The 24,400-nt window shown below is 41.5% G+C and overlaps 1 protein-coding gene across 6 annotated transcripts in view; it reads left to right on the top strand.

The window, feature by feature from the left end:
* The window catches only part of JMJD1C (jumonji domain containing 1C), a 178,627-nt gene extending 154,391 nt beyond the window's left edge, over positions 1–24,236 (top strand). For all 6 annotated transcript variants that reach the window (XM_025202589.1, XM_014519329.2, XM_025202590.1 and 3 more), the window contains 12 exons: positions 2,820–2,947; positions 3,159–3,372; positions 3,869–4,083; positions 4,533–4,811; positions 6,723–6,891; positions 7,328–7,418; positions 7,516–7,646; positions 8,915–9,037; positions 10,626–10,765; positions 13,637–13,813; positions 22,449–22,580; positions 22,919–24,236. In XM_025202589.1, the coding sequence (XP_025058374.1) occupies positions 2,820–2,947; positions 3,159–3,372; positions 3,869–4,083; positions 4,533–4,811; positions 6,723–6,891; positions 7,328–7,418; positions 7,516–7,646; positions 8,915–9,037; positions 10,626–10,765; positions 13,637–13,813; positions 22,449–22,580; positions 22,919–23,008 (1,889 nt within the window). In that variant the 3' untranslated portion in view covers positions 23,009–24,236. The remainder of the gene's footprint in view (positions 1–2,819; positions 2,948–3,158; positions 3,373–3,868; positions 4,084–4,532; positions 4,812–6,722; positions 6,892–7,327; positions 7,419–7,515; positions 7,647–8,914; positions 9,038–10,625; positions 10,766–13,636; positions 13,814–22,448; positions 22,581–22,918) is intronic.
* Positions 24,237–24,400: the final 164 nt, after the last annotated feature.

Below are 24,400 nucleotides of genomic sequence, written 5' to 3'. Positions count from 1 at the left end.
CCCCACTTCATCCCCTGTGTCCCTGCCATCATGGCAGTGCTCCACTGTGCTGCCATCTCCTGTCTGAACACTTCTTTGAACTATGGCTGTTTGTCAACCATTCAGAGTGCAAATAAAGCATTATGGGCAGATGCAGACAGACAGATTAAGGCTTTTATTGTAGAAGTTTTTTTTAAACAAAATTTTTAGGTCAAAGTAGTTCAGGTACAGATCAGGGTGGACATGTGCGACTAATTTCGGGTGTGTCTGTATAGCACAGTTCATTGTTGTGTTAGAGGTACCTGAACTAGCTCCGAATTCGGTAGGATCCTGAACTCAGTAGAACTGTTTCCTCCTGATGGAGGCCCATACTAATTATACATTGTGGAGTTCTGTGCTAATTTAACTGTACTTCTTCTGGTACTGTTAGACCCTGACTCCACGCGGCACCCAACAACTAGGGAGATGGTGATCCAATTGCTCGTGGATCCTGTTACTCATTAGCCAGAGCAAGCAGGGAGCAAACATTGCTTGCAACAGCTTTACTCAGAATGGAGATGGCTTCGGGTGAGCTCCCTCGTAGACACACAGCCAATGAAACCAGGGGAGCAGCAATGAACAATAGTTCTTTCCACACTTATACACTTTGGTTCATGCTTATTAACGTTTGTTCCACCTCTGTCCCTCCTTCTGTTGCACCCATTTCTCCTCCCATCTCAAGCTCTGCCTCTGTTTACTGCTTGCTTCATTAGCATGGAATTGCCTAGGCATTCCTTTCATTTACATGCCTCTTTGCTAAGAGCGCATGCCTAAGAACTTCACCCCACTTCTTCGGTCACTGGGCAGACTTTGACTAAAACCTGGAAGCTTCTTCACCGGTCACCATTCACCTTTTTGCATTTGTTCATCTCAGATTCTGTTACCAATTACATTTTGTCTTCTACAGTCCAGTCTGTTTTTCAGTCCCAAGTTCTACCATATTCCACATTCCTAAGGCTTTACCGCATTCACAGCACACAGACTTACTTGAAAATGGTTGACACATTTAAAATGGTTACTTAGCATAAGCAAATGGCTGGCTTAGCCTAAGCATTCATAAGCAAAATTTGCTTGCCTGAGTGTCTTGCAGTATACTTTTAATGTATCATTTTGCCTTGTGGTCAGCAGCTTTTGCTAGGCCACAGGCCAGCTGCAAATCCAATGCTCCCCAAGATCCAAATATTGTCACCCTAACATTAACCTAGCTCAGTTACCTCTCTATTGCCCCATGTTGACCTATGCAAACAAACCCCATAAAGTAAAAATCCAAGAATGATGTGAATATTTCAGTAGCAACCCCCCCATATAAACTCAAGATATTGTGAATTTAACTTGAGCCAAACATGCTAGTTATGGAAATGTACACTTAAAACTCCTGGACAACATTAATTTTGCTCTCTAGTAGCATCCACAGTGGAAAAGAATGTAAAAACCTAATGTGGTTTAAAATAAATAAGATTAGTAATGTTTATGTGCAGCTACAAATGCACATTAATTTAAATTTCATACCTCAGGGGTTGTCAACTGGGGGGTATGCATACTCCCAGGGGTACTTGGAAAAGGGCTAGTGGGTACGCACAGATGGGCAGGGACAGAGTGCTGCCACCCACCAGCCCACGCCACCGCCTCCCAGGAGCAAGGCCAGGGGGAGACGATGGCAGCAGCTCCCCTCTGCAGGGCCACACAGGCACCACTTGGCTGGCTAGATGTGGGGGCAGGGTGGGGAGCTCGCACGCAGCCGCCACTGCTGTCCGCCACCCTGCACTGCTGCAACATGCAAGCTCCCCAGACCCCCCGCCCCCCTGCTCCTCAGTCTGGCCGCTGCCGTTTCCTCCTCCCCGCCCCCCCCCGTGCCAAAAGTGTACCCAGAAGGGGTACAGTCGTTTAAAAAGGTTGAAAACCCCTGTAGCTTGTTTCACGTTACTTCAGGGAAGAATAAAGGTTGTTCAAGTACTGTAACAAATTAAAATTACTAACACTTGGGGACAAATTCAATAAAAAAGAAAGCCTGTGTTAAAGGTCAGTTGCTTAGTAAAGAACCGAGCTGAAAATGGCAAAGTTCAGTCTGCCTACACAATCTCAGTTCTGTCACCTTTAGCACATCCAAATACAAACCATGTTTAATTATATGATCACACATTACACAGGTGTGAAGTGAGGCAGGGGTACATCATTGATCACTGGGCGCATCTACATGTCACCCTGTGATTACGTAGTGACATACTACATTGCTGTATAGGACGCTATGGTGAAGTAGCAACCAATGGGTCTACATGTGATCGGCAGCTATGTCGCTCTAGCAGCACACTCCCCCATTTTAGCATACTGCTATGGCGACGTAGTGGCAAAATCTAACTGCACACTGTGTAACTATGGATAGTTACTGCGCTGTGTTTTAGTACTTCTGAAAATAAATACTAAAGCACAGCACTGGAGCAACGTCGCTGTACAGTGATGTGTAGGTGCATCCAGTGGTTATTAAAATGAACAATGCGCTCTCTTACCATGCGCCATACAGCACGTAAATAGCATGGAATATGGATCTTATGAAAGGGGGTATATCACTCTGTAATTAAAGACTTTGCCTCCTGTGCAAATGTTAAGGTAGTGTTAAGGCCAAGTAAGCAAGCTTTTGTTTCCTGATTCTTGAATGTTCCACATAGCTTTTGCTGTGGATTGTAAGTAGTTTTATCTTATTACAACATTTGTATTGATTGAAAAGAGGGTCACAAAATAATTTTGCATTTTTTATGAAAAAAATTTCCTTTTTTTTTTTTTTTTTTTGCTTGCTTGTCTTGTAGTTCTGACAGATCTTTTAGATGCAATGCACAATCTTAAAGAGAAATTTGAAATTAAATCCCACTGTCAATGTACGAACAAACAGTGTGTGCAAGCTGGCAAGCTCCCTGCTGTGAATGGTGTCTCTCAGGTGAGTTTAAAACATTTAAGTTAGTTCATTCAGAAATGCCAATTCATGTTAGGTTTTTTTACATTTGAAGGATAAAATCCATTAATCAACTTTTTCTTTACTATTTATATAACTATATTCTGTGTTCGTCTATTGGCTAGGTATTGCTTTTTGCATATATTAAAACAAAATATGTTCTTTGTGTAAAAAATATAATTGTTCTGCCCTCTAGGTTTTACAGAATGTCCTTAATCACAGTAATAAAATTTCTCTGTGCATGCCTGAGTCTCAGCAGCAGAGTGCCTCTCAAAAGTCTGAGACAAATGGTAATACAAGTCCAGGGAGTGATGTAAGCACAGACAGCAAGTTAACTCCACCTGAATCCCAGTCACCACTGCATTGGTTAGCTGATTTAGCAGAACAAAAGGCCAGAGAAGAAAAGAAAGGTAACTATTAGACATAATATTATTGAGTGTATGGTTTGGAGGTCCCAGCAATCTGTACTGAATGCACTAGAAAAATAAAAATTCCATGTTGGTTTTGATTTGTGACATACATAATTAAAATGTCATATTCTCTGAACTTAATCATGTAACTTTAGTGCCTTCCTCTAGTGGATTACTTGTTGAATATTACAGAAAAACCATTAGTGGCATGCACGTGTAATATGTCAGTGTTTCCAGGCTCTCTTAGCTACAGCATCTCTCATTTGTGACAAGTACACACTCAGCTGCGTGTCTGAGATGTTGTGGAAGACCATTTTTCATGGTCACACTGTTTGACTGCGTTTTGAAGGATTTAATCCATCTTCTGGTGTGTTTTCAGGTGAATAAGCACTAGTGCTTCAGTATCTTACCAGCACTGAAAAATGTAGGATGCCAATGTTCATATTTTGCATCATAATCCCAAAATGTAAAATATCAAAAACCACTTTTATTTTAGAGAATAAAGAATGTCCTTCTGGAAAACATCCACAAGAAGAAAGAGACCAGGACAGCTCAGAGTCCCTAAACTGTAAAACTTCCCCTCCTGTGTCCCAGAACAATGAGCAGGGATCAACCTTACGAGACTTACTAACAACAACAGCAGGCAAGCTGCGTCTTGGCTCTACAGATGCTGGTATTGCTTTTGCTCCAGTTTACTCTACAGGAACACCAGTGAGTGTTGACACCAGTGCATGGGTTTTCCACTGGGGCTTAGAAAATTAATGCAGTTTGCTTTCGTTCACTTTAACTAGAACAATCTAATAACTGTATTACTTTGAATATTATTTTGGAATTCAGTGTATAAATAAACCTTACTAAACTTCCTCCCCAAAATGTTGATATTTTAATAATCAGTACCTAACAAAATTATCATTGAATTGGATAAATAGACTTAATGATTTAAAGAAAGATTCTGATATATGTATTGCTGTTTAGCTTCATTTCTTTGTTTCGAAATAGTTATTTCAGTGTAAAAGTCTGTCCATTTTTCTTCAGGAGCAGCATATTTCTTGAGATTATACTTTGATACTTAAATATTAAACGTTCTGCTGAAAACCATAGATTTTAGGTTGCCCATCAAAATATTGGCATGTAAGCAGTTGTTTCTGTTCTTCTGTCAGAGTGGCAAAGGCGGAAGGACTATGCCAAATATTCTTGATGACATCATTGCTTCAGTTGTAGAAAATAAGATTCCACCCAGTAGAACACCAAAGATGAATGTAAAATCTGAAATGAAGGATGAGCCAAAGGATGATGAAAAGTCTGTTCTGGATGATTGCAGTAAATTGTATAGTGATATTCCACATTCATGGCTCTGTGATGAGCACATTTTGTGGCTCAACGATCATAAAAACAGCAACAACTGGAAGCTCTTTAAAGAGTGCTGGAAACAAGGGAAGGTATGTATCAAAGTCCAAGTCTGTTGTGAAAAGTGAGTGACACAGCAGTTCATGCTTGTGTCTCTAACTTCAAGATCAGTTCTGTTTGGTGTAGTTTAAAAAGTTTTGGTTGTGTAGACCTTCAACTCCGTATACTTAACCTGAATCTCAAGTCAGGGTGGGCTTGCTTTCTTATGGATCACCAGCAATAATGTTTTTATAATTGGAACTTAGTTAAGAGTGCTGTTGGTACACACGCTAGAATAGAACCCATTCCTTAGTACCAGAGCTGTACTAGATAGTACTGTATGCTCATGTGATATTGTAATGTAATGTGCAAGATTATCAAATTATTATTTAAAATTTGGCGGCTCTGTTCTTTGCTAACTAACATTTTTCAAAGTTCCCTTCCCAGCCTTCTTACACAGAGAACAGGGTTAAATTTGGTCATAGGATTTGCTAAACATGACCTGCTAAAACTATAGTAGATACATTACTTGCATGCTACAAATATATAAAACATGTTTTTAGGAGGTGTAGTAGGTCAAATATTCAAAATTGTAAAGTTTGAAATGTTTGTCTTTCCATAATTAATTTATTCAAGATGCTTCAATTGTATCTGCTGTTGAATTTACTAGTAGCCATAACAGATTTTGAAGTGTATTAATACCAACAACATATTTCTTTTTAGAGATGCAATATATAAATAGTAAGTTGCAGAAAAATTCTGATGTGTGCTGAGGACACCTTAGAAGTGTGACTCTCTTTTTCTACAAACCTTGTATATTTTAAACAGAATGAGCCCTTTATTAAAGAAATGTATTAGTCTTATACTGCCGCTGTCTCCCCATGTAATTCATTTCTTATTTTGAGCTGACTGCTCAATGTCCAATATGAACTCTCAGAGATGTTATTAATAGGATGGGTACATCATAGATTTTGGCTCTTCCACCAAGTTTGAAGCTGTATTCTTAACAGATTTTATTTCATCCCTGGAAATGCACTAAGTGGGTGTGGGCAGAAGTAACTTTTGAAATGTTTGCAAGGGAAATAAATGCTGGGGAATGTTCCAAAAAGGGAGTTTCAGCCAGGGGATGTACATACAGTTCCTGTGGCACCCTCTGCCTGGTATGTTTCAAAAAGCAGCTTTTTCTAATGCTGACCAGGGGGGCACTGGAGGAGGTTGCAGCAACCAGCAGATCCTTTCTCCCCTCTTTCCCATCCCCCATCAGGATGAGAGAGCTGAGACCACCAGAGGCAAGCAGGGGTGAGATGGTGGAGCACCTCAAATCCCCTGAACCTCTCCTCTCCCCCTCTCTGCTCAGCCAAGAAATAGAGGGGGATTTGGGCTAAAAGAGCCAGCTGTGGCAGTCACCCTGGGTGGGGGATGAAAGACAAGCCTGGTAGGGGCAGGGCACCCAACAGGAGGGCCTGGTGGGGATCCAGGAACACGAGTGGCTGAACACCTGGCAGACTCTGCATCCCTGTCCCTATGCACAAGTAACAAAAAGTGAAACACTTCAAAATAGTAGTTCATTTAACAAGGAATTATTTTGGAGCAATTCAGCTGTTTTTGAAACATTTCAAAGGGTTTGTATGTTTGTACAGATGGCCCTTTGGAACATACTTCTGGCCACACCAAGTGTTTCGTGCAGATGCCTTTCTATGTTTCAGTAGTGATAATAGATTTAAAAATCTGTTTTCTGTGCTTACAAGAAGGTTTCTCAAAAATTATAAGGGATATTAGGCATCAGAAAAAATTCGGAATATGAAGTCTTGGGCCCACTTAAGTAAATGTGAGGTTTGCTGTTGACTTCAGTGGGGCCAGGATTTCATCTCACATGTGAAATGTATTTCATGCTTTAATTGAAATAAGCATGTCCTTCAAATGTAATTGTTATTAGTCTGTTAACATTTCCTTAATTTTTTAAGCCTGTTTTAGTGTCTGGTATGCACAAGAAAATGAACATCAGCTTGTGGAAGGCAGAATCAATTAGCCTAGATTTTGGAGACCAGCAGGCTGATATCCTGAACTGCAAAGACAGCATTATTTCGAATGCCAGTGTCAAGGAATTCTGGGATGGTTTTGAAGAAGTTGCAAGTATGTTATTTAAGTACAATTAGCGGAATAGTACAAACGTAGCAGCTACATAGCCAAAAACTGCCAACTTCATGGTTTTTGAGGTTTCAAAAATAATTAAATTTAAACAAAGCTCAGGCCAGCCTATATAAGGAGACTAGTGAAGTGTTGCATTTTATGCATTTTCTGGATATGTAGACCTATATTAGTTTTGGTATTGTTATGTGAAATGTAAACTTAATTAAACATTCATTTTTATATCTGCTGCCAAAGTGCATGTACATTACGTTGTATTTTTCAAAATTAGTTGCTAGCAAATGCACTCATTTTATAAAATATGGAGCAGTATATCAGGTATCAGGATAAAGAAGTCCGTGTTTCCATTGTATCTTCATCTGAGTTCAGATAAAACATCTGTAGCATATATAGTTTTTCATAATTTGTATATTGTTTGCAGAACGGCAGAAAATAAAAAATGGAGAAACAGTTGTACTAAAATTGAAAGACTGGCCGTCTGGTGAAGACTTCAAGGCTATGATGCCAGGAAGGTACTTATTTAAAATCTGACATTATTCACAAATGACGGGTGTGTTGGTTTCTCAGAAATGGTGCACGCCTGGTAACATTCTTTCTTTTGTTCTCCAGGTATGAAGACTTATTAAAAAGTTTGCCATTGCCAGAGTATTGTAGTCCAGAAGGAAAATTAAACCTGGCTTCCCACTTGCCGGGATTTTTTGTACATCCAGATTTGGGACCCAGATTATGTAGTGGATATGGTAAGTACTCATCAGTACTGTAGAAATACAGGAATTAACATACCTGAAAAGGTCAGGGGTTTGTGTAGTCCAGGATCCTGTTTCTGACTACATTCAATAGGTAAAGCTTCAGAGGAAAGTACGGTTATTGTTTAAATGGCAGTTGTAAATAGACCAGGAGGGAAATTCTTTCTTAACCCATCAGTCAGTGGTTAGCATATGTTCTGAATCATAACTTACATCCCTTATGCATTTTAGTTGGGGTTTTTTGTTGGGTGTTTTTATCCTGTCTAATGCAACTGGCTATTTTAATTGGATAGTAAATGTCTGGTAAGTTTTTTAACTGCAACCAAGCTTTTAGCTTCAGTTCTAATCTGCCTTAAAAATCTGTGGGATAGTTTTATTTTTATCTATTTCAATTTTAATTTTTTTTCCTTTTACTATTTCTGTCTGAATTAACTGTCAAAAGGCTGTTTAGAACAAACTTTGCTTCCCACAGTCTTTTTTCCTTTTGCTCTTCATTTTGCAAATATATTTTTGTGTTCTGTTTTACACTCTTAAAAGAAGTGAATTATGAATTACTGCACAGAGTTTGAAGGCTTTGAAATATTTTGAGTCATCTTTGTGGAAGCATATATATTAAAGATAGCAATTAAAGATGTATTGGAGAAATTACAGGTGAAACACTAGTGACCCCATATTTAAGGTTGTTAATACTTTTAAAATATTGTTTTTAGAGAGAACCTTTTTTTTTTAACCTTCTGCACCGGGAAAATGTCCCTGTCTTTTAGTTTTAGTAAGGAGGGTTCAAGCCATTTTATGGGCAGGAAAGAAAGATGATCTGATTTAAAGGATATTTGCCAGGACTAAGTTGTTGGGTTTTTTTTGTTTGTTTTTTTCAATCCTTTTTCCCAGTGTATAAAAGAGCCATTCTGAATTCATAAAACAGAATATCTTAAAAGTAAATCATAGTATCTCTATGCACAAATTAGTTTGGTCTAACCTGGAGTTGAACAAATAATAGTAATAATAATTATACTCATCTCTTACATAATGTTTTTCTTCTGTAGATCCATATGTGCATCCAAAAGGCAAGTTAGCATTATTGTTCGCCTATGTAAAAATGAGAAGAGGAGAGATAATGACTTGTATAAGATCCCAGTCAATAGGGCTGGGAACAAAGCCAGCATCATTTTGTTTCCACTTCTGTATCTTGTCCCAAACTTGTCCCAAATAAGACAGTTCAGTAACTCTAAATCCTATCTGAAATTCTGTATCTTGTAAAATAGGCGTTGCTGCTACTAAAGATCATGATGTAGGAACTACAAATCTCCATATTGAAGTTTCTGATGTAGTGAACATCCTTGTTTATGTTGGTATAGCAAAAGGAAATGGAGCACACTCCAAATCAGGTAAAGAAAAATGATTTGTATTGGACAAATGAGATTGCATGACACATGATTTAAAAGTTTTAGTGGGTATTTCAATATGCAGTTTTAAAATTGATGCTTTTTGAAATGTGCAAGTGAAATGAAACATGTATAAATGAAACATGACTTCAAATACATGCTAGTAGCTGAAAGTAGTGCTTTGGCTTGGATAAGTTGTTTTGTACAGTGACTTATTTAATGTAAAATATGTTGGAGCTCAGAAATAGTCACTTACTGCTCTCACCTTTTCATCTTTTTCCTGCCATTACCTACTTAAAGTACCTGAGCAGTGCTGATGATGGCAGAAGAAGTAAACAGCAGGATGAAGGATTTTCTCTTAAAGTGCTTCTAGTCTAGCCTGATATAATTTCCAAACCCATTAGGATAACTCTGAATCTACCTGATACAATGTTTTCTGTGTTAAGTTTAGTATGAAAGAAGTAGATTCTAGACCAGAGAACTTGAAGCGGTGAATGCTAGTGCTGAGTATAATGTTTACTACTTATGCTGTAGTGCATAATACACTTAAAACAACAGGGTTTTATTCCCTGTCCATTATTTTTTCCTGTATGTCAGCTGGATCTAAGCAAACATTGATTTATTCATCATGCTTAACAGATGTAGACTGAACCTGACTATCTCTAGAGAGAGGTAGTTAGGCAGAAGGCAGGGCAGGTTGGCACCTTTATAGATTAATTTATGCTATCTGACAAAGTTGACTGTAGTCAAAAAACCCTCATGTCTCTCTGAATGAGTTAGTTCAGTGATGCTCAACTTTTTGGTTCCATGGGCCAACTGAGTGGTGTGGGACTGGTTCACAAACCAGGGCCTGTGCTGCCCCAGCTTCTGCACCCAGATTGGGCCCTGTGCCACCTTGGCCCAGCTCCATGCTTGTAGATTGGGCCCGGTGTTGCCCCAGCTGTGCGCACGTGATCTAGTGTGCAAAGTTATGCAGCCCACGGGGCTCCCCACAGGTCTGGAAATTTGGCAGCAGCGGAGCAGCAGTTAACGCTGTCACTGCTTCCTTGTGGCCGGATATTCAGACCCTGGGGAGCTTGGCAGACTGGACAGCATAGCTCTGCAGGCTGGATCTGGGTTGGGGGTTGAGCACCTGTGAGTTAGTCTGTAAAGTGTCACCTTGCCCTGTCTTCTGCATGACTATCTTTAGTTTGCTTTTTTTTTAGTCGCGTGTAATTACTATTAATATAAATATAGTTCTAGTAATACATGGTCGGTTCTTGACTGGGTGCTGTAGAATTAATACAAAATTACTTCTTTTGGTTTCACAAAAATGTCTTTTCCCACTCTAAATTGTCTGATTCAGCAACATATTTATTTCTAGTCAGGGAAACACTTTCTATCAGATTTTATCAAATGTCAGACTACTTCAAAATGTGGACATATTGTCTTAGAATCTTATGTGTACCCTTAACTTCCTGATTTTGAAAGATGTGAGAACAAAAATTTGCATTTATAAAGTCTTTGTGAATTAGCCACAGGAAATTTTAAAAAAAAGAGTAATGTTTCAGTCTTTCTGCTACCTGTATTTAATATATTTGTCAATTCTTAGGCATATTAAAGAAACTTGAAGAGGAGGATTTGGATGACCTTTTAAAGAAAAGATTGAAAGATTCAAGTGAATTGCCTGGTGCTTTGTGGCACATTTATGCTGGCAAAGATGTGGACAAAATAAGGGAGTTTCTGCAAAAGGTTAGATTTATAATAAATAGATATTTTCTTTGCATAACGTAACTCCTCAAAATGGTTAGTTATATTGAAAAAAATGTAGTTCTGAAAATTCCTACTGTTTGAGGTGGCTATTTCCAAGCTTCTGTTGCTGGGCTGTAGGATATTCTTAGTGAAATAACAACTTCTTGATGTTTTCTACCAGTCAAAATGGTTAGGTTACAATATTTCCCAACCAGCTAATAGTCATAACCATAAGACTTTTAATTATGGCACACGTCCAAACCACAGGTTCTAGCCATATCAGTCTTTAGTTCTGGACAGTCTCCATCCCAGCCTAGTGTTTACAGAGCCTCGTCTCCAACAACCTAGTGTTTCTGTCTGAAGTGTAAGAATAGGTCTGTTTGGAAAGGGGCTTTCAGGGAGTTTTGATGCAATAGGAAGTTACATAAAGGAACCTACTTTCCTCACAAGATTTGGTCCCATTAGGGTAAGAGAGATCCACAGCTAGATGGATGCCCTCGCCTCCAAGACAACAGCTTGAAGAAAAGAAGAGGAGGCAGAGGTCAGGTGCAGTAAATCTGTCTGGACTCTAATCTCATGAGAAGGCTCATCGCAGAATACTTGAGGAGTACTATTCTTAGCAAGAATAGCATATACTCTGGAGCCTGACTCATTGCTCTCCTCTTACAGAGTTCTGCAGCAGCTGTCTGTCTGCATCCTTTTTGAAAAAAATTGATTTGCAATTCACAATGCCTAGACCCACATTTGAGGATAGCCATGTACTGGGTTTCTGAATTAAAGTGATTCAAAATCCATGTTGTTCTCTTGACTTCGCCCAATAGCCTACTATGGTTAGAGCACTTGCCAAGGAAGTGGAAAACCTGAGGGGATTTGAACCCACATCTTCCCACTTTCCAGGACAGAGCCCTAACCACTAAAATAGAGTAGACTAGGTGCTTTTCTTGTTGAAGCTGAGGAGAACAACAAGCAAGAGGGAATCTGCTTTTATAGCTTAGCAGTCGGGGCACTTTTGCAAAGGGAGAGAGAAGTCCTGGTTTCACGTCTCCCCTGCCAGCCTTATTTTCTGTTTTTCCAGCCAGTTACTGTGTAACGTAAAGCATAAACAATGCTGGGAGGAAGCAAGAAGGATTCCTAGTGGCTAGTTCTGGCCCCTGTCCCCCAGAACTATTTAGGTATCTTTACATCTTTGGTTGTAAAACGGAAATAATCCAGACAGTAGTGACCCTCTCTGCTTGGCTGCTTAGGAGGTTAGCATCAGGAAAACTGGTGATTGTTTAACTTAAAATGTATTGATGTCTCAGGGAAATACTTTAAGACAATTAATTCCTTTGCTTGATATGAACTTGTGCTGCTGTTTCCTGATTTGAGATTATAATGTCACATTTGGCAGTGTCGACACTGGATAGTTTGGACTGTCAGTGTAACCCTTCTGCCAGGCAATGGATGGCAGTGATAAGGTCTGGCTTCTAATTCAGAGGTTTAACACCAGCTTTTCAAATCTAGCTTCAGCCCCCATGCAGAAATCTGGGAAAACAAACTGCAGCTGGCTGTTCTAAAGTGAGCCATCTTCCCTCATGTTCAGCGGGAAAAGGGAACAAGCACACAACCTTAAATAACACCTTAACTGCTAAACGTTAACTGAAACCCAAAACAGCTAATAGTCTCAGTCCCTGGCAAACCACCTACTCACTAAATTGGGAATTGAGATTAACCCAGGGCTGCTGTCCGGGGGCTTTACCCACCTCTGCCAGCCAGCAGTGGCAGATGCTGGGTAGAGAGGCCCAATCCAGAGGGTTTGCTACTCTGCTCTGGGTTCAACCAGCTATGCCAGCCAGAGTAGCAAGCGGGAAGCTCTCACCAAACAGAGTTGCTGCTGGGGACTGCTGCTAGGGATCGGTGCTGGGGATTGCTGCCTTGGCCATCGCCTCCAGGGGTTGCCACTGCTACTTTTCCATGCTGCTAGGGGCCATGATCACTGCTTCACACTACAGCTCTTCTTCTGGTGGCCTGTGCAACCCCAGGTCTTTTTAGACCCTACCCTGTTTCAACAGCAGGTTCAGGGATTTTCAGCTTTCTTAGCTGTAGCGAGTATCAGGCTTCCCTCTGAACCCATTGTAGGGACTTGTACTCACAAGTATATTTTCCCTTAAGGAGTTCATGAGCCCCAAGGCTATCCAGGCATGGACTTCTGTCTGGAGCCTCTTCTGCTCCTTACTCAAACACTAACTCTGTGCTCAAACTGAGGGCCACTCTACTGCAGATCTGTGCCGGCTCCCAGTAAGTGCTGAACTTGCAGCAACCCTTACATTAGCAATATTTCACCCTTTTAAAACTTCACCTTTTTAATAGGGAAGGCCAATGGACACAATTACAATTGCACACTTGACTCCAAACAGTAAAACCAAGGCCCACAAATGGTAAAAATAGGTGTGAGTAGCCCCCAGACCTCCAAGCATGCATACTGAGTAGGGTATGCAGAGAGAGAACACAAAGTTACCATTCCAGAACACACCATATAGGCAAACATGCATAACATAAGCAGGGGTACATAGGAAATCTGGAGGAGATGAACTTTCATGAAATCAAGATTACTGTTTTCTTCTAAGCCTTCTCCTCCATTTTTATGTCATAATTGCTTATAAATGAAGTTTTATGAGATTTTTCAAAATGCCTACAGTTAGTTAGGTGTAATGTAATTACTTTTGGGTGCCACATTCCCTGGAGATTTTTTTTTTTTTTTTTATCTTAACCAAAATTCTTGTGCACATATTGTGATAAGTTACTGTTTTTTAACATGTCAGTTTCTCCCGTTCATTTTTTTTTTGTTTTATTGGGTTTTTTAATTAATCCTGTATCTCACCTGTATCACAGATTGCAAAGGAACAGGGCCTGGAAGTTTTACCAGAGCATGATCCGATACGTGACCAGAGTTGGTATGTGAACAAAAAACTTCGCCAAAGACTTCTTGAAGAATATGGAGTAAAAACCTGCACTGTTATTCAGTTCCTTGGTGATGCTATTATCCTGCCAGCAGGAGCACTTCATCAGGTAAAATCCTTCTGTTCAAAGACAGCAGTGTGTAGGAAGTATGCTTGAATTGGATTTTATTTCTTTAGCAGTGATTCTTATAAGCAGGGATCCTGGTTTTCTTTGTTTAAAAAATAACAAATTCTCTGATTTAAAACCCCCGAAATCCACACTTTTATGCGATTAAAATGAAATGCCACTATATATATATGTGAGAGAGAGAGAGAGAGAGATAGAGAGAGAGGGGGGGGGGGGGGAGTATATGTGCGTGTGTATGTGTTTATATGTATGTGTGTATATATAGTTATCAGTTGAACACAATGTTTTATTGATATATTTAGAATTTTAAAGTAATTGAGGAAACCTACCAGTGCCTCAGTCATGATAATAAAATACGTTCTAAATACCTATAAATTTTAGCGTTTGATTTTGGGTTTTTTATCATGGAAAATTGGAGCTCCCCCTGCCCCCTTCACTCGCAAGGTCATGAGTCCAGCTCCAACTGTCTTCCCTGCTGCTTAGTGGTGCTGAGCAGCCCTGATAATGCTGGTTCATGCCATTGCCCCTCACTCCTGACACAGCCCCCCCAGCTCTGCCAGTGGGGGGCCCCCAGCTGCCAGGGCTATGGGGCCAGAGACCCAGGTCCATAGCCCCTTCCCCTCCAGCAGCAGTACCCAAGCTTTGGCTGCTGCATATGAGAGGTGCTGGCTGCTAGAGTGGAGCAGAGCATGGAGCCTGCCTCCCCCTCCCCCATGGGTGGCACTGCCAGAGCAGAGCCCATGTGCGGGATGGATGGGGGGGAAGGCTGCCTGGGGCAGGCTCGGGCGCCGCAGCCCAGTGGGAAGAACCCGGTGGGGTAGGGAAGCTCAATGCTGCGCTATGAGTCCCACACCTCTGTAGCAAGGTTCCTCCTGGCTGCCCAGCAGCAGTGGCGGGGTGGTGCAGAGTTCTGCCCCTTGCTGCTGCCAGACGGTACAGGACTTGCAGCAGTAGCACTGAGCTTCCCTGCCCGACCCTGCTCTACCCTGCTGCGCTGGGTCCCGCCCTCTGGGCTGCAGAGGCTCCAGGAAGACATCGGGGCAGGGAGCCCAAGCCCTCAGCGAGCAGCCTGCCTCTGCCCCATGCATGAATCTGGGGGGGGGCGGGGTGCGGCGCATATTTCCCCCCCCCCCTGGAATGTGCACAACAGCAGGGAGCCAGTGTGCACATGGCACCACCTGCCTGACCGCCATCCTCCTGCTCCCCGCAACACCTTGCAGGATGGAACTCTGCAGCCTGCAAGGGGAAACCCACCATTTCCCTTGTTTTTTCTCCTAAAATGTGAAAATACGGGTTTTGCCACTTTTTTTTGTTGCAAATAGAAAACCTGGATCCCTGCTTATGAATTAACTTCCTTTGACTAGTAAGTTATGGAACCCTCATGGTAGTTTCTACATTGTTACATTTGTACCTTTCCATTATAAACCTACTGTTCTTCCACCTTTCTAATCTCCTCTGAAAGAAAAATAATTTAGACTTTTTCCTGTTCAATCTTAGACCATGGTAGAATATTTGGGAAAGTTTTGGTTTAGTCAACAAGACATCTGTGAGGTGACATTCTAGGAAATCCTACCTCCGTCTGAAGTAATGGGTCTCTCAAATTCCTTGTTTACTTAGAAGATGCATCTCCAAGCCAGAAAAGCAAGTGTTAGCTGCAGATTGCACTGCCTTCCGTTGCATCACAAACTGTGCTGTTCTTTCCTGCAAACGAGCAGCGTTATTTGCAACTTCGTAAAGAAAAATATGGTAGTTAGCTCTTAAGAGAGTGCTTATCAGCAGTGTGCTGATTGCGCAGTAGACTTACCTTCACTCTAACATGGCTTTTATTTCTTCTCAAACCACAGTAGCCCCCCTCTGATGCACAAAGGGGGGTCCCACAGAACAAACCTAAATGTTCATCTAAAAAGTTTGACTGGGACTGGACTCTGTGAGGACTTCAAGTATATTGACACAGAATAGGCAGCCTAGTAAACTTAGTGTGGCTGCATTACATGTCCTGTTGCATGGCCATCAAGATGATTGGTACTCGTGGGTCAAAGAGCATTTTCACACTGGCTAAGGGGGATTGCAGATCATCTATTAACCGTCCTCCTGGGCTTTTGTGCTACTTGTACTAAGAGTCTGGTCCTTTCCTAGGAAGAATAATCTGATCAAGTGTCCTCTAAAAACAACTTCCAAACATCTCTTTCCCCCTGAGTCAGATGCTGTGCACTGGCAAGATGTTTACCAGTAGAGGTGTGCAAAATGGGCTGTCTTTGATTCGGATTTGGCTCGAATTGGGGACAGCGATTTGATTCGTTGATTCGGATCGCTGTCTTTGATTCAGTTCAGCCGAATCTGAAGAGTCTGACGCTCCATTCAGAGAGATTCAGCCATAGACACGGCTTTAAATGTTTTTTCTACATACCTCAAGGTACCAGGCACGGCTCGTGAATGCTGTGATGCCGGGGCAGATGGAGCGTCCCACAGGAGTTTCACATACTACATGTTATCTGAGGCAGCTCTTCCCCTCAAGGAGGACAGCCCTAAATGTATTTGGCTTACTACCAACCTGTGTTACTGACTGGGATCCATAATTTTGTTTTCAAATGACTAGAGATGTCCAACTAAAGCCTTCCCCTTTAGACATGTCCATAAAGCCTGCCTCCCCCTCTAGAAGGAAATTATTTCTTGGGGTCCAGCAATCCTATGCAAATAGTGCTCTGGCTGCGTCTCTTGCTGCTTCAGCTCCTAGAAATCCTGCTGCTGCACTGAACCACTATTCAGCTGTTCTGTCTGTCATCTGCTTCAGGCCATTCCTCTGTGAAACAGATCTCTAGTCAAAGCCAAAAGACTGTCCTGTCCTCTTTTCTTAGTACAAAAGGCTGACAGCCGGAGGAAACTGACTCTTTGACCTCTAGCACTAATGTTCTTTTTTGACTCTGCTTCTAGCTATAGGAACTGCAGATGCGAGTTGATGCTGTAGAAGGATCTTTCTATCTTGGTATTGCCATAGCAGGTGCCAGTAACGTTAGCTTAATACAGATGTTCATTTCTGCCAGAAGAAATTTCCGGTAGAACAATAGCCTGGGAGCTGGGCTATGCAGACATTCTTGTAGCCGTATGGCTGGAGAGCTTCACAGGGTTGCTGCTCCCTGGGCCACCCCTGCCCTCAAAAGAGCTCATTACTTGACAGGCTGCCTTCTTCCCTGCCTGGGAAGGTGGCAGTCTGTTGCATGGCAGATGGCAACTTCTGAAAAGCAGCAGCTGCCACAGACAGCTGGGGAGGGTTCCAGCCCCCAGAGAATGCACCCTGCCCCTGTCAGCTCATTTTCCTATAGTGGGAGCTCTTTCAGGTGTCCCCTGCAGGAAAATGTCCCTGCTTTTTGCACTCCTTCCAGCTAACACAGAGGAGTGCTGGGATGGGGCAGCACTCAGCTGCCATGACAAGCCTCCATGAACCTTGTGGCAGCAGCACCGCCGACTGCCTTTACTCCATGCTACAGGCTGAGGTGAAGTTGGGGGCACGTCACCATGGTAGCAAGGGTCATGAGCCTTGCAGGGGGGGATTATAACATTATCTCTGCTCTGGGCTGACTTTCTCCAGGTGATCTGGGCTGTGCAGGCGGCAAGCAGAGGCTGGAAGGGTGGGAGCCAGACTGCGGATACTTTCTCCAAGCTGTACTCCTGGCCTCTCTGGCTTTTAAATTGCTGTCTGCTACCCGAGTGAGCAGCAGGGGAGGTGAGGGAAAGCCAGTGTGGCCAAGAGTCAGGCTTGCAAATGCACCTCTTGCCTGCTTTCTTCTCCTTTCCTCCCTCTGCTGCTCAACTGGATGGCAGGGACAGTGATTTAAAAGCTGGAGGGGCCAGGAGTCCAGCTTAGGAAAGCTTCCACGCACCTGCTTCCTTATGCCGCCCAGCTGATCAGGAGCAGTGTGGCACAAGGCATGCTGCTGTGCTGCAGCTGCAAAGGTTGGGAGCCTTGCTATGATGGTAAAATGCCCTTTTCTCCCCTCTTCCCCCCTGGAACTCTGGAGTGAGAAGCAGGCAGAGAGCAGCTGGTGGTTGCTCTTCCGTGTTCTGTGGGATGGGGAGAGCATCTGCCCCCTCCCCCCCCCCCCACCCCCCCTATGCCCTCTCTAGCCTTTTCCCAGGATCCACTGCTCCTGGCCTCAGGGTAGTTTAAATTGGACATTGTCTCCTGGTACAGTTTAATCTTGACTGTTCCTGGCTTAAATTTCTCCTGGAGCAGTCATTTTTGCTCTAGGATAGAAAGCTTGAAGGTCCACATGCGTTGGGTTTTGACTGGGAGAATGGCAATTCTCCCAGTAGAAACTGAATATCTCTACGTGGCCATTGGTGACATGAGCCCATGTGCTGACTGAGTCCGGTATTCTCTCAATACAGAAGTCATTAGCACTTAAATTTATGATGCTTGGAAATTAGCTGTATCAGCCCCTTCTGAATCTGATTTATTTACAACCTCTGTGAAACTACTGAAGATAGTACCACAACTTGCCTGTACCAGTGCAGCTGCTTCTCTCTGCTGCTCTCAGGCTCCTTCAAGTTCTGATCCTCCTATTCAAATAGAATATTTTTTCTCCTCTTCTGTTTCTGATTCAAACAGAGAAGATTTTCTTCCTATTCAGTTAGAGTGCGGTTTGACCCAGATCTCTCCCTGAGATGCAGCACTGACGTTTGTGTCTGTTATAAGAGTTTTGTGGTGGTTACTTTAGCTCAGGTAATATGAACTATCAAACTCTTAAACCAGCCTGAAGATGAGGGGAGCCTAAATGATTAGATCTTCTTGGAAGTTAGAGAACAGCTCAGAAAAGTAATGTCCAAGCTCAGCTTACATTTTATGATTATGCCACCTAGTACAATTTGTCAGAGTTTATTTTTTCTTTAAATAAATTGCCCCAAGACTCTAAGGGACTCGCATCTTTGCTGAAAAATCGAAGGGGCAACCAGCATAAGCCCTAAAGTTATTTAAAGGATTCTTAAGTTTCATCAGTGTTTTAAGCTGATAAATTCAGGACATGTTGAAGTATGCGTCATAAGGGTACAGGCAGAATCAGCAGCTGCTCCTCGAAATGTCCCTGTAGTTGGCAGTTGATTGGAGTCCAACTGTAAGCGTAGAAAACAGGAACCCTCAAGATTCCCCAGATGGTATTGGGCAAAATAGTTTATAACGTATAAGGCACGCACAAGCCTTCCTGCGGTGCATAACACGAATGCACTGGCACCATAATGCTTTCCTAAAATGAAGATGTGTTTTCACCTTTAACCCCTTGACACAATTTCCAGCCTCTTTTGAGGTGGGATAGGCAGTCAGAAGTTAATAGCACAGTTTTGTTGAAATTCCTGATGGGTGAAATATGCTCTCTCTAGTGACAGGTTCCTGAAAATAGAACAAAAGGCAATGCTGAGCTCCCTGAGATATGTGGGCAATATGTTGATCTGTAAATAATTTTGTAGTTGTGCCACAAATCCTTCATATGCCACAAAACACATTTAGCAGCTGCAACAAGCAGGGGTGACATATTGGGATCTCACATTTTTAAGGCTTTATTATTTTTATGTGCATAACGTAATAGTCTCAGAGTTCAGAGTACAGCTGACAAAAATTATCTTTGCTTTTCTTGTTTCACTTGTTTTGTCACTAGATGCTCATCTGGACTAGAAGCGGGGACTGAAAGGGGCCTCCTGGGTCATTGGTCCCAGCCCCTTGCCCTGTAGGGAGTCATGCTATATAATGCTTACTGCTAGCTCTTTCAGCATTTCACTCCTCTGATTAACTAGAAATATTTTTCCAGTTTCCAGACTAAATTCATTGGAGGTGTTTGTCCATGTGCCAATATTTTCCTTTAACTTAAGTAACTCTTCCCTCCCTGCTGTTTACCCTCTCCCCTTTGCCTCCAACTATGTGTTTATAGAGAACACTCATTTTTTCAGGCTAACTAGGCTGTTTTTTTTGGTCTCTTCTTTTAAGAGAGGCTCTCCATTTAATTGGACATTGAGTGACTAGAAATGTTCCAGATGAGGTCTCACCAGTCTGTTGTACAACAGCATTAATACTTTCCTGTTTATACTGGGAAAATATAGATGCATCCTAGGATCTCGCTTCCCTTTTCCATAGTCATGGCGTTGTTCTGGCTGGTTGAGCATCCTGTGATCAATACCCCTGGGTCCTTCAACTCATTTGTCACTTAAGCCCCTGCTTATCTCATAAATGCTTTTTTAAGTGTGAGACATTACTTCTGGTCCTATGAAGTTTTTGTTCCACTTCTGTTTCTCCAGTTGTAAAAATAAGGGGTGATCCTTTGTATTAATGTGTCACCAGTAGATTTCATGCTGCTGACTGTGGTAACTTGCATTTTGCAAATCCCAATATTTATGAAATGTTATGTTCTCAGAGGCTTTCTTTTGTGTTATGCTCACTGCTTTTACTCTTTTTCTGTACTGAAATCTAAGACAAATAAAGGTGTAGTAAAATTGTAGATTTTTAGTTTGCTAATTAAGCCTTCTGAATTTTTAAAAACCTAATTAGAGCGGTCATTAAAAGATAAGAGGGAAGTACTTGAGTTACTGATTGAAGTATGTCATTTGAAACTAAATGCAATACTTGAATTACCTGCTTGTAGCAGGACAAGTAATTATGTTCTGTGGGGTTGTTTTTTTTTTTTTTTTACAAGTTCATTAGATTATAGTATGTTGATTTACCAACATAATGACATTATAATGCAACATGCTATATAGATATTGGGCTGTTCCTGAGATGATTTGATGAATATACATGATAAAGGAATTTCTTTACATTTATGACCCAACGCAGTTAAATGGTAGAGTCTGTGCTCTGGCTGCACAGGGGCTGAGAAGTGCATTGCTGGCAAGGGTAGTGAGCTTTCTGTGACAGGAGTTGCGGAGCTGCTGGTGCAGGAAGCTCATTTTGAATCGGCCCTCTTTCACACACTACTTGTCTGGTATCTGAGGCCTTCTCCATGTTCCACCTACCTCGGGGCATTGTGCGCGGGCTGTGAAGAGGGAGATGCCTGTTCTCTCCGTTTACCAGGGATTTGCACTCTATTAAGGAACAATGAATCTCTTTTTTCAGTACAGAAATCTCAGGTTCCTACCAGTTTGTCCATCTGAGGACCTAGGCTTCCAGAGAAGCTCTCTCTGTAGATTAACATGGAGACAGGAAGCCTAAGGTTCCAGACTCTTGGGCGCAAGATGGAGAATTAGGCAACCGGGGAGCCTAGCTCCTCAATAGTGCCTTAAGGAAACTACCAGAGACCTGGGGCATCCAGGCTCCATAGTGTTACTGGCTGCCTGATTGGTACTGTCACTAGTTTCACCACTTCTAGACAGGCCTCTTCTATGCGTTACAAGTACTGTGCAATTACCTGGTTAATTGTGCAATTACCTGGAGATCAGCTACATGTGCAAAGTAGCTATCGCACAATAAAAAGCTCCAACCAGCTGTAAAGTTAGACCTTGAAAATGTGTACTAACTTCACCACTGGTTTCTGTTGAGCTTTAATTTGCACATGTAGCAGGGTCTCCCCTTTTGGCTGGGAGCCCCATCAGCTCCCACAATCCCTAGGAATCTGGGGTGCAGGGAACCCCTGTTGATTTTCTGGCCCCAGGAATTTCCCACTTCCAGGGCGGGGAGATCACCTCTGCAGCAATCCTTTGGCCCTGGGGGTGCATGGGACACCCCTGCAGCTGGGGGCCCCTCAACTAGGGTGCATGAGGCTCCCAGCTGCAGGAGCCTGCCAGTGCAAGGGGAAAAGTCGGGCACTAAGGCACAATGGGATCTTTGTGATCCCACAGTCACACCTCCTGCCATGCCTGTGTGGCACAGCAGAAGGCACGATTGCGTGAATTACACATTAGATCTTATCATGCCTTAACTTCACGTGTGTGGCAGTGAACGGACAGAAATTAATTCATTTACTCCGTTTCAGGGTTCTAGGAGCCTGTCTCTGCTTAAGACTCCCAGGCAGGCAGCTGGGGAGCCAGGAGCACATATTTCATTTCATAAACACCACACTGGAACGTTTCTAAAACAAATACTGCAGCGTCTAGGTTCTGCAGAAATCTAGGGTTGGGGCTTTGTCCCAGTTCACAGAAACATGTTTCTGAATTGCTGGAAAAATGTATGAGGTTAAAACTTGGTTCCCTGGCTTTTGACTTGTTTCCTTCAGGATATTTCAGCTTGGGGGCCTATGTCAGGATTTTAAGAACTGGTGCACATTAGCCTTGCAGCGACTGACTGCTCCTGCACATCTGATACAAGCCTTGTGCCACCAGGTTGCAGATATTAGAATATTTTAAGAATATCAGCCCCAGTGTAGGGCTGAGTGTTAGAAACGGATACTAATTGGCATTATTCAGGTGATACCTGCTATCTGAAGTTAGCTCACTTAGTTCACTTCATTACTGCTCATAAAAAAAAAAATTTACACATAATTTGAAAGCTCTGGAGCCCATTACTCAGTCCTTTTTTTCCAAGAAAAAACCTGTTTTAATTTTCCTTTTTTTTTTTTCTTCACTCCCCCCCCCCCTGTCCCTGGCGTCAGCCTGAGTCTTTTTTTTTTTTTTTTTTTCCCCCCCCCCCCCCCCCCCCGAACAGGTACAAAATTTTCACAGCTGCATTCAAGTAACTGAAGACTTTGTCTCTCCAGAACATCTTGTACAGTCTTTTCACCTAACACAGGAACTGAGGCTGTCAAAGGAAGAAATCAATTATGATGATAAACTGCAGGTAAGGGATGAATTCTCATCTAGAATCTGTTCTGAAAGCATTGCGTGCTCAGACACTCATTGAAATGTGGAACACTGTGGGGTCACTTCCCAGTTGCCATTCACACAGAATAACAATGAACACCAGTGCAACTGCGCTGATGTAGTTGCCCTTCATTTGAGTCGCTTTTTTTAATTTCAGTTTTTAATGTCCTTTTGTACAAATATTTTTGTATCAGGTTTTTTTTTTCTTGTTGGCTGAGTCTAAATCTCAATCTTAAACATAGTTATTGACCATCTTTTAACAGTAAATAGTTTTATTATGTGGATCTCACTGAAGTGTCTTCAATATTTTTGCAGGTCAAAAATATCTTGTATCATGCAGTTAAAGAAATGGTTAGAGCGTTGAAGATTCATGAAAGTGAAATGGAAGATGCAGAAGAAAACTAAGTGCTCTCTGCCTTTTTTTTTTTTTTTTGTTAGACTATCAGATGGAGGTTATTTTTTCTAATATATGATGAACAGTATGCACACTAATTTAAGCTTCACAAACCATCAGTGCCAAGAAAATATAGTCATCATATTTACTTGTTACTGACACTGCAGCCGTCTAGCTTCATATATCACAGTTACTGTGATTACATTAGACTTATTGAAAAGAAAAAAATTAAGCAGCATTCTGCTGTCTTGTATTATAATGTACATGAAGTTTGTGAAATGTCAAAGATTTAAAATGATGTATTTATTTTTGGGGGAAAAGGCCCACAAAATTCTCTGCTATATTGTTGATCAAATGTAAATGTGACTTGTACAGTTTGCTAAAATAACTCAGATATTTTTCACTACATTGAGACAGTTACTGTGAGAGTAGGACACAAACACCAGCTATTGCCTGCATTTGGGATCTTGCTGAGTCCGCACAGCAGTCATGTCATAATCTGAAAATTACTGCCAAATAATTGTAAACTTTGTAAATATAAAGTATATAAAGTAGATATTAAATACAGACACTTCAGTATTTTATTGAAGCTATTCAGTGTACAATTAAATGTTTTCAAAGGTGTAATTTATTTAAAAAAAGTCTCATTTTGGTAAAAATTTATGTGAACTTTTAAAGCTAAATATTAAACTTAATATGCTATGTAAATATATACATATATACATTCAATGATGTATTTTTTTAGAACATTGGCTTGCTTTAATTTGTTAAAAGTGCAAGTGTTACACATGCTTTGTACATTGAAGTTGAAAGGGGTTTTACATTTTCCATTAAAATGACTTTATCAAATGTTGTCTCACTGTGTTTGTTTTTCATGTTTGTGGCACGTTTGTGACAGATGCTCTTGCCTGAGTCATTAATTCATTCACAGTGATTGCAAATGTCTCTATTGTAATGCTGCTTTCTGTAAAAGATTGGGATGTTGTGTGTTAATTAGCATGCACCATTCTGCCCTCTCCAGGTTGAATACGGAAATCAGAACAGATGTGCTGGAGCACAGTTCAGGTGGCGGAGCCACAGAGAGCTCTCTCCTTCTTCAGAATAAAATTCAGCTTTATGTTCTGTCTTCAATAACAAAATGTTTCCCTCGTTCTGAGGAATAAAAGTTGAACTTCTTGATTCCTTGTAATTCAAATAACCCAGTAAAATGTTTCTTTACCAAAGAAGAGTGTATTTGTCTAATTTATCTAGTAACCTGTTAAAAGAAAAATCAGTAGGACTAGGTCAGTTGTGAGGAACTCTCCTATTCATTATAAAATATTATTTTACATAGTGTTTTCAACTTTATTTTTCTCACTTCTAGATTTTGGTAGTTGTTACCTATCTCATGATTCAGCCAACAA

Source organism: Alligator sinensis, unplaced genomic scaffold, assembly GCF_000455745.1.
Source record: "Alligator sinensis unplaced genomic scaffold, ASM45574v1 scaffold674_1, whole genome shotgun sequence".
NCBI classification, from domain to species: domain Eukaryota; kingdom Metazoa; phylum Chordata; order Crocodylia; family Alligatoridae; genus Alligator; species Alligator sinensis.
This window is presented reverse-complemented; position numbering and strand designations above follow the sequence as displayed.